The 11,257-nt window shown below is 35.4% G+C and overlaps 1 protein-coding gene and 1 pseudogene across 1 annotated transcript; both read right to left on the reverse strand.

Moving 5' to 3' along the window:
* Positions 1 to 2,103: 2,103 nt before the first annotated feature.
* LOC141578665 (vomeronasal type-1 receptor 4-like) lies at positions 2,104 to 4,692 on the reverse strand (annotated as a pseudogene).
* Positions 4,693 to 6,890: 2,198 nt separating this feature from the next.
* Positions 6,891 to 10,743, reverse strand: LOC141578711 (vomeronasal type-1 receptor 2-like). Its single transcript, XM_074371048.1, has one exon. It carries the CDS (start codon positions 9,810 to 9,812, stop codon positions 8,871 to 8,873), a length of 942 nt encoding a protein of 313 aa, XP_074227149.1. The 5' UTR covers positions 9,813 to 10,743; the 3' UTR covers positions 6,891 to 8,870.
* Between the last annotated feature and the right edge of the window lie 514 nt (positions 10,744 to 11,257).

Raw genomic sequence — 11,257 nt, forward strand, 5'->3', positions numbered from 1 at the left:
ATTCTTGGTAAGCCTGGCCAGAGGCTTGTCAATTTTATCTACTCTTTAAAAAAAAAAACTCTTAGTTTGATTGATTTTTCCTACTTTTTAAGGATCTGTTTTATTTCCTCCCAGATCTTTATTATTTCATTCATTCTGCTGACTTTGCATTTTCTTTGCTCTTCTCTTTACAATTCTTTTACTTAATATGTTAGGTTATTTTCTTAGATTGTTCTTGTTTTTTGAGGAAGGCCTGTATCATTATCAGCTTCCCTCTTAGGACCACTTTTGCTGCATCCCACAGATTTTGTGTGGTTGTTTCTATTCATTTTGTTTTAATGTGGTTGATTTCTAGTTTCATGCCATTGTGGTGAGAAAAGATGCTTGAAAGAATTCCTATCCCCTGAAAATTTGTTGAGGCTTCTTTTTTGTCCGAGTATATGATTTATCCTAGAGAATGTTCCACATATTCTTGAATGTATAGTCTGTATTTGAGGGGATGTGATGTCCTAGAAATATCAACTAAGTCCAACTGTTCTATTGTGCCAATTAACATCTTTGTTGCCTGATTGATTTTCTGTCTGGAAGATATGTCCAATGATGTTAATGGGGTGTTAATGCCCCCTAGTGTGATTGTGTTCCCATCAATTTCTCTTTATGTCTGTTAGTATTTGCTTTATGAATTTAGGTGCTTCTATATTGGGTGCATATATGTTAATGCTCCTTCAATCATTATATGGTGTCCTCCCTTATGTCTATGGACTTTGTTTTACAGACCGTTTTGTGCAATGTCAGTATTGCTACTCCCACTTCCTTGCAATTTCCATTTGCATGAAATATCTTTTCCCATCCCTTCACTTTCAATCTATGTTTCTCTCCCTCTAAAGTGGGTTTCTTCTATGCAGCATTTTGTAGGCTCTTGTATTATTATTATCCAAACTTCCACTCTATGTCTTTTGATTGGAGCATTTAGTCCTGTGACATTTACAGGAATTATTGATAAAAGTGTGCTTATTGCTATTTTGAACTTGGTTTTTCAGTTGATTAGGTATTTCCTTTTTGTTTCTCTTTTTTATGGTTTGATAATTTTCTTTTGTATCAGCTTGGTTTCTTTTTGGTTTTTGTGACTCAGTTTTATGCATTTGATTTGTGGTTACCCTGTTTTTAAAGTATATTAACCCATTACTCTATCTGCTTGCTTTAAAATTATAGTCATATAAGCTCAAACATATCCTAAAAAGAACCAGAAAAAGAAAAAATATATTTATATCCTTGCTGCCCTCTCCCATCATTAATAATTTTGATGTCCTCTTTTACATCTTCTGTTGTAACTCATTCTAGTTATCTCATTTCCAATTAAGGTTTTCTCCTTCCTATAGAGTTCTCTTTGTTTGCTCTTTAGAGTAAACTTTTCAAAATTTCTTTTAGCATAGGTTTAGTATTGCTGAATTCTTTATTTTTTGCTTGTCTGTGAAATTCTTTCTCTCTGCTTCTATCCCAAAGGATAGAGTTGCTGAATGGAGTATCCTCTGTTGCAGCTTTTTCGTATTCAGAACTTTGAATATATCTTGCTACTCCCTTATGGTCTGTAATGTTTGTGTTGAGAAAGCAGCTAAAAGCTTATGGGGCTTCCCTTGTAACTCTTTGTAGCCAACATATGGACAATGAACTGAGTTACCGAAAGATGAATGGATAAAGAATACGTTTATATATACACACACACACACACACACACATATACATGTATGTATATATATGTGTGTGTATATAAAATACATATTGTATATATTAAATGTGTATATATACACACACACAATGAAATGTGATTACAGAGAAATAAATACTGTATGATATCACTTATAGATGGAATATAAAACAGAAAAACCTAGTGAATATAAACAAAAATAAACAGAGTAACAGATATAGAAAACAAACTACTATGTATAAAAGAAATAAACTACAGGGATATACTGTACAGCACAGGAAATATAGTCATATATTTTACAATAAGTATAAATGGAGTATAACCTTTTAAAATTGGGCATCACTAGGTTCTATACCTGAAATATATATAATATTGTAAATTAAATACATCATATGTTTTAAAACTTAAAATTAAAATAAAAACTAAAACTGAACACAAAAGTAAATAAAAAATAAACAATAGGTAAATAAATAAATTCCTCTGTGTAGCATTCTGGGGAAAAAAGATGGGATACAGTGAGTAAATTATTGTCACCATTCCTTATATTGAAAAAAGGGGTTTAACAGTATTAGGAGATGATACTGTCATTCACTTCTAAATGTATCATGGAATTTCTAGGTAAAAGCTAACAAATAATGAGTACACAACTTTCAAAGAAAAGATATCAACTATAATGTAAAATTATATTTAAAAATTAATAGAAAAACTGACATGGGTCAAGTAAGAAAATGAACTCCATGGGTACCAAAATGTATCCATTTTTATATTAAATTTAAGTAGACAAATTTTTAACCAAAAACTTTTAAAGATGTTCATTGAATGTTATTCCAAGAGAGATGGCCAATAATAAACTTGAAGTAGGAAAATGAAAAAATATGTTATGGAATTTAACAGACAACTAGCAAAGAAATATACTCCTCAAATAATATTCACATTAAGATGTGTCAACACTATAATTAGAGCTATTGTAAATATTTCTTAATTTCAAACATTCAAATATATTCATAGCTGTATAATGGACATGACTGATTTTATATCTATATGTGAATATGTATACATTTTTATGCACACAGATCACTGAGAGGCATACACACACATTTGTAGGTATGTGTGTGTCTATAATTTCTTCTTGCTTAGTGATCTAGTTTGTGGTAAATATTCAAGTGTCTCATGTGAGCTAAAAAAATTGGTTTCTCTTCGTGTTACAAGAATCAATCTAAATATCCTTTGGGTAAAAGAAATTTTTCTTTTTCAGCTATTGAATTTTCAATCCTTGGCATCGGCTTCAGAATGTAAATATAGAAAAAAAAATATAAAAATCTCTCTTAGAATTGAAGCAATGTCCACTTTGCTCCTTGAAGATCATGAAGTCATGTTGCCACAAGAAAGAATGGATTCATGTTTCCCTTTCATATGGTGCTGTATGCATTGCTCCAGATTTCATGGACATCTCCATCACAAAATAATTTCATCACACTAGAGACATGAGTGTGCACCTCTAAACCTCTTTTGTGACAATATGCCCAAGTCATCTTCACAAAAGAGAGAAAATCTGCCTTCTGCAGATGCCATTCCATGCCACTCACACCTTTTGCAATTGTCACAATCAGCTGATGTTGTTGAAAAAATATGCTAAAATGTAATTTTATGCTCTTCTTTGCCCCACTTCAGCTCAGTCTGGCCATTTCTACCTGAAAATGTTTAAACATGCTCATCTCCCTACACAGAATCATATTTCAAACAAATCACTGCCATCTCTGTAAGGAGAGAACATTACCAAACTCAAGACTGACCCCCCAAAACTTTCCTTGGTGACTTAATTTCCCCTCCAACACTGCTGTCTTCAGTTCCATGATGACCTGACACAGAGTGTTCCATTTTAATGTACTTTTTTCTCAATATTTCATGCCTACTTCATGTCTGACAAATTTACTGTGATAGAATTCAGTTACACACTCATATACTTCTCTATAACATTCTGACTCTTTAAGGATCTGTTGTTTTTTATCGCATTAACTCTGAACTCCTTGACTGCAATCACTAGTAAAAAAAAAAGCCATTACATAAGTATTATATGAGAAACATGGAAATTATTAAATATTTCATTACAGTAACTATTATAACCTGCCTTACTTCAAAGAAGATGCTCCATGTGTCCTGTTTACCATGGTCTGGTAAGCCACTCAATTCTAATTAGGACTCTGAGTTAACTGCGTGAATTACCAAACAAATGTAGTACAAATAAATACAATTTACATCTTCTTCATAAGATTAGGGGAATCTGTATTCCTCTTCCCAGCAAAGCAGAGCCTGGATATCCTGGAGTCATGGCTGAGGAGCAGAAAGGGGCCGATAGTTGGGAAACGTGAAGTGATGCTTGCAAAGATGTTCAGGTTGAGCAAATGAGGATGTTCAAAATACCCAAAACAACATAAGAGGTGGAGGACAGGGTGTTAAAAAAGACAAAGGTGCTCACCAGGAGAAGGATGGTTTTGGAGGCTCTGTACTCAAGGGGAGGATGTGGAGGAGACATTGATCCTATTAATATTTTGGACCCTCTGCTTATGCCTGTACAGGATAAAAACCATGCAGCCACTAGCCAAGATCATGAGCACGAAACATAAGACGTAAGGAAAGGAAAGCAACATTGCATGAAATGAGTCTGCGGTTTGATGATGATGAACAGCAGAAGAGTGTCCAAAATTTATTCTGTGTGTGATGTTTGTGTGGCTCAAATTTGCAGTCATATACATAGGAAAAATGACATTGATCAAAATATTCATGATCCAGCACAGGATAACTGAAGGGACAACCAATTTCAGAGCCTTCACTTTAACCTCTGCCCACCTGGATTTCACGAGACTGATCGTGATGACCTGGAAGACACTCAACAGGCAGGTGATGCCAATGGACATACCCCTGTCCACTCCCCAAACATATGGGAAAAATCTCCATGTGAACTCACTGTTGATATGATGCCATCCAAAATTTTTTTCTTCTTTTCTTTTTTTTGTTTGGTTTTTTTAAAACATTTTTTATTAATTTATAATCATTTTACAATGTTGTGTCAAATTCCAGTGTTCAGCACAGTTTTTCAGTTATACATGAACATGTATATATTCATTGTCACATTTTTTTCTCTGTGAGCTACTATAAGATCTTGTATATATTTCCCTGTGCTATACAGTATAATCTTGTTCATCTCTTCTACAATTTTGAAATCCCAGTCTATCCCTTCCCACCCTCCGCCCCCCTGGCAACCAGAAGTCTGTATTCTATGTCTATGAGTCTATGTCTGTCCTGTATTTATGCTTTGTTTTTTTGTTTTTTTGTTTGTTTGTTTTTGTTTTTGTTTTTTAGATTCCACATATGAGCGATCTCATATGGTATTTTTCTTTCTCCTTCTGGCTTACTTCACTTAGAATGACATTCTCCAACAGCATACATGTTGCTGCAAATGGTGTTATGTTGTCAGTTTTTATGGCTGAGTATATTCCATTGTATAAATATACCACTTCTTCTTTATCCAGTCACCTGTTGATGGACATTTAGGCTGTTTCCATGTCTTGGCTATTGTAAACAGTGCTGCTGTGAACATTGAGGTGCAGGTGTCTTTTTGAAGTAGGGTTCCTCCTGGATATATGCCCAGGAGTGGGATTCCTGAGTCATATGGTAAGTCTATTCCTAGTCTTTTGAGGAATCTCCATACTGTTTTCCACAGTGGCTGCACCAAACTGCATTCCCAGCAGCAGTGAAGGAGGGCTCGCTCCCTTTTCTCCACAGCCTCTCCAGCACCTGTCATTTGTGGATTTTTGAATGCTGGCCATTCTGACTGGTGTGAGGTGATACCTCATTGTAGTTTTGAATAGAGAGTCCAGAAATGAACCCACAAACTTTTGGTCAACTCATCTTCAACAAAGGAGGCAAGAATATACAAGGGAATAAAGACAGTCTCTTCAGCAAATGGTGTTGGGAAAACTGGACAGCAGCATGTAAAACAATGAAGCTACAACACTCCCTTACACCATACACAAAAATAAACTCAAAATGGATCAAAGACTTAAACATAGACAAGATACAAAAAATTTCCTCCTGGAAGAAAATAGAGGCAAAACACTATCTGTCATACATCTCAAAAATGTTCTCCTAGAACAGTCTACCCAAGCAATAGAAATAAAAGCAAGAAGAAACAAATGGGACCTAATGAAACTTACAAGCTTCTGCACAGCAAAGGAAACCATGAGTAAAACAAAAAGACAACCTAGGGACTGGGAGAAAATGTTTGCAAATGAAACCGACAAAGGCTTGATCTCCAGAATATATAAGCAGCTCATATGACTCAATAAGAAAAAAATAAACAACCCAATCCAAAAATGGGCAGAAGACCTAAACAAGCAATTCTCCAAGGAAGACATACAAATGATCAAAAGGCACATGAAAAAATGCTCAATATCACTAATTATCAGAGAAGTGCAAATCAAAACTACAATGAGGTATCACCTCACACCAGTCAGAATGGCCAGCATTCAAAAATCCACAAATGACAAGTGCTGGAGAGGCTGTGGAGAAAAGGGAGCCCTCCTTCACTGCTGCTGGGAATGCAGTTTGGTGCAGCCACTGTGGAAAACAGTATGGAGATTCCTCAAAAGACTAGGAATAGACATACCGTATGACCCAGGAATCCCGCTCCTGGGCATATATCCAGAAGGAACCCTACTTCAAAATGACACCTGTACCCCAGTGTTCATAGCAGCACTATTTACAATAGCCAAGACATGGAAACAGCCTAAATGTCCATCAACAGGTGACTGGATAAAGAAGAAGTGGTATATTTATACAATGGAATATACTCAGCCATAAAAACTGACAACATAACACCATTTGCAGCAACATGTATGCTGTTGGAGAATGTCATTCTAAGTGAAGTAAGCCAGAAGGAGAAAGAAAAATACCATATGAGATCGCTCATATGTGGAATCTAAAAAACAAAAACAAAAACAAAAACAAACAAACAAAAAAACAAAAAAACAAAGCATAAATACAGGACAGACATAGACTCATAGACATAGAATACAGACTTCTGGTTGCCAGGGGGGCGGAGGGTGGGAAGGGATAGACTGGGATTTCAAAATTGTAGAAGAGATGAACAAGATTATACTGTATAGCACAGGGAATCACAGAGGAAAAAATGTGATAATGAGTGTGTATATGTCCATGTATGACTGAAAAACTGCTGAACACTGGAATTTGACACAACATTGTAAAATGATTATAAATCACTAAAAAATGTTTAAAAAAAAGAATCTTTCCTTAAAATAAACATACCTGAAACAAACAAACAAACAAAAAACACACAAACAAAGCATAAATTCAAAACAGAAATAGACTCATAGACATAGAATACAAACTTGTGGTTGCCAAGGGGGCGGAGGGTGGGAAGGGATAGACTGGGATTTCAAAATTGTAGAATAGATAAACAAGATTATACTGTATAGCACAGGGAAATATATACAAGATCTTATGGTAGCTCAGAGAGAAAAAAATGTGACAATGAATATATATATGTTCATGTATAACTGAAAATTTGTGGAATTTGACACAACACTGGAATTTGACACAACATTGTAAAATGATTATAAATCAATAAAAAATTTTTAAAAAACTCCCTGGATACCGAAATGTATCCATTTTTATATTAAATGGAAATAGACATAGTTTTAACCAAAATTTTTTATGATGTTCATTGAATATTATTTCAAGAGAGATAGCTAAATAATACACTTGAATTAAGAAAATGAAAAAATATGTTATGGAATTTTAACAGACAACTAGCTAAGAAATATACTCTTCAAGTAATATTCACATTAAGATGTGTCAACACTATAATTAGAGCTATTTAAAATTTTTCATAATGTCAAACATTCAAATATATTCAAAGCTGTATAATGAATATGATTGATTTTATATGTTATGTGAATATGGATACATTTACATACACACAGATCACTGAGAGGCATACACACACATTTGTAGGTATGTGTCTGTCTATAATTTCATCTTCTTGCTTAGTGATCTAGTTTGTGGTAAATATTCAAGTGTCTCATGTGAACTGAAAGTATTGGTTTCTCTTTGTGTTACAAGAGTCAATCTAAATATCCATTGAGTCAAAAGAAATTTTTCTTTTTCAGCTATTGAATTTTCAATCCTTGGCATTGGCTTCAGAAGGTAAATATAGGAAAAGCATATAGAACTCTCTTAGAATTGAGATAATGTCCACTTTGCTCCTTGAAGATCATGAAGCCATGTTCCCACAAGAAAGACTGGATTCATGTTTCCCTTTCATATGGCACTGCCTGCAGTGATCTGAATTTAATGAATGTCTCCATTACTAGAGAATTTCATCACATTGGAAACACGAGTGTGCACCTCTAAACCTCTTTCGGGACAATATGCCCAAGTCATCTTCACAAAAGAGAGAGAAGTCTGCCTTCTGCAGATGCCATTCCATGTTACCCACAACGTTTTCAATTGTCACTATCAGCTGATGCTGTTGAAAACTATGCTAAAATGTAATTTTATGCTCTTCTTTGCCCCACTTCAGTTCACTCTGGCCATTTCTACCTGAAAATGTATACACACGCTCATCTCGCTACACAACATCATGTGTCACACAAATCACTGCCGTCTCTCTAAGTATAGAACTTTATCAAATGCAAGACTGACTCCCAAAAGCTTTCCTCAATGACTGAATTTCCCCTCCAGCACCACTGTCTTCAGTTCCACAATGACCTGATACAGACTGTTCCATTTTAAACTACATTTTCTTAATATTCTGTGCCTACTTCATTTCTGATAAATTTGCTGTGATAGAATTCAGTTACACACTTATATACTTTGCCATAAAATCCAGATTTTTTCAGGACCTGGTGTTTATTATTGCATGAATTTTGAACTCCTTCATTGCAAGCACTAGTAAAAAAAAAAAAGGCCATTACGTAAGTATCACACGAGAAATATGGAAATTATGCAATATTTCATTACATTTACTATCATAACCTGCCTTACTTCAAAGAAGGTGCTCTATGTGTTCCGTTTACCATTGTCCAGTAAGCAACTTATAATTTTATGTAGGACTCTGAGTGAATTGAGTGAATTACCAAACAAATGTAGTGCAAATAAGTACAATTTACATCCTTCTCACAAGCTTAGGGGATTCTGCATGCTTTATCCGGCCGAAGCACAGCATGGACATCCTGGAGTTACGAAACATGAGCAGAAAGGGGCTGACAGTTGGGAAACACGCAATGATTATTGCAGAGGTTTTCAAGAAAAACAAACTAAGACTATTAAAAACAGCCAAAATGACATTACTGATGAAGGAAAGGGTGTTAAAGAAGATAAAGGTGCTCACCAGGAGAAGGATGGTTTTGGTGGCTCTGATCTCAGGGGAGGATGTGGAGGAGATGTTGACCTTAAGGATGTTTTGCACCCTCTTCTTGTGCCTGTACAGGATGAAAATTGTGCAGCCACTGGCCAACACCATGAGGACAAAACATAACACATCAGGGAAGGATATCAATGCTGCATATAATGAGTCTGCAGTTTCATCATGACGAACAGCAGAACAGTGTCCAAAACTTTTTCTGTTTGTGATGTTTGTGTTGCTCAAATTACCACTCATATACACAGGATAAATGACATTGATCAACATGTTCATGATCCAGCACAGGATAACTGAAGGGACAACCAACTTGAGAGCCTTCACTTTAAGCTCTGCTGACCTGGAGTTCATGGGACTGATCGTGATGACCTGGAAGACACTCAACAGGCAGGTGGTGCCAGTAGAAACTCCTCTGCCCACTACACGAACATACGGGAAAAATCTGCATACAAAATCACCACTGAGGTGATGCCACCCAAAATTTGTCATTGTATTGTGGAATCCACTAGAGAACAGAACCAAGATGTTGCCTACAAGCAGGTTCTTGACAATCAAATCTATGGTCCTCAACCTATAGCCAGTGCAATAAAGGAAGAGATAAAGGTAAAGAAGAGAGAAATTCCCCAGGAGTCCCGTTACAGTCAGTAATAAGAAGCTTGTTCTTAGTGCCAAATCCCTGGCATCCATCCTGTCAGGTCTCAACGACTGAGAGTTGTCTTCTGAGTTAGAGAATCTTGAGTGGGAATAGGAGGCATGGACCACATGTACCTCACCAGGTGAAGTCCAACATTCTCCACTCACCAATAGTTCCTACTTTGAAATAATTATTTAACATTTGCCTGTCATGTCAATGTGTCCAAGGTTTGAATGTACAACCATTAAAGAACACTTGTAATGTATGAATCACTGCTGTGAAAGCCACACAAACAGTGACTTCTTTCTTCCCCACCTATTATTCATGAGACAGACACTATGACATTCCTTACAAAGAGAGGACAGCAGAGGCAGAGAGGTTGAGATTTTCATCTAAATTCCCTCACAGGGTAGGGGCAGATGGTTAGTGGGGATCTGAAGCTGGTTGGGCTGGTAACAATGATGTGTATTTCATCCAGAATATACTACAATACTAGCTACCTCAGTTCCTCAGATAAACCAGATGCAAATTTAGTTTTGCTTTCAAACCGTGTAATTTCAATTTAGATTGTGTTATTTATTTTAAAATTTAGGTAATGACAAGTTTTAACTTATTTATGAGATTTATTCTATGGGCAATTATAAACTGTTTTTCTTTTGTTATTTATTTTTCTTTTTACTTGGAGAGCCTAATTCTTTTTTTTTTTTCCAGCTTCTTTTTCGGGGGGGTGAGGTAATTTAGATTTATTTATTTATAATTAAATGGAGGCACTAGGGATTGAACCATGGACCTCTGGCATGCAAAGCCCACACTCCACCACTGAGCTATACCCTTCTCCCAGGCAAAGATAAACTTTGAATCAAGCTGTAGAGATAGTCATAAAATGCAGATGCACCAACCGCAGCACAAAACAGCAGGCACCTGCCCCATGACAACATGCACTTAATGAATGCAAGAATGGCTCAACATGAGGACGGCAACAGAAATACTCATTTACTCACATTCCAGGAATAAAAGTACAATGGCACAAGTCACAGGAACTCTGGGACAGGAATTTGCAGCAAAATGGAAGGACCTAGAGATGATTATATTTTGTGAAGTATTCAGCCAGAGAAAAGCCAAATTATCATATGATATCACTTATATGTACAATCTAAACAAATGATACAAATTTTATTTATAAACCACAAATAGACTCACAAACATAGAAAACAAACTATGGTTACCAAAGGGGAAAGGTGGGGGGGATAAATTATGAGTTTGGGACTGACAGACAGACATTACTATATAAAATAGATGAAAAACTAGGCCCAGCTGTATAGCACAGGGAACTACATTCAATTTCTTATAATAACATATAATGGAAAAAATCTGAAAAAATACATAGTATATATAATAAATTTATATAAATTTTGTAATTAAAATCATATTACTAATTTATAAAAATATGTAATATATATATAACTGAATCACTCTGCTATACACCTGAAACTGACAT

Source organism: Camelus bactrianus, chromosome 9, assembly GCF_048773025.1.
Source record: "Camelus bactrianus isolate YW-2024 breed Bactrian camel chromosome 9, ASM4877302v1, whole genome shotgun sequence".
NCBI classification, from domain to species: Eukaryota; Metazoa; Chordata; class Mammalia; order Artiodactyla; family Camelidae; genus Camelus; species Camelus bactrianus.

Bases quoted from the DNA above. Each gene is read 5' to 3' on its own strand.
- LOC141578711 (XM_074371048.1), bottom strand. From the start codon at position 9,812: ATGGATGCCAGGGATTTGGCACTAAGAACAAGCTTCTTATTACTGACT.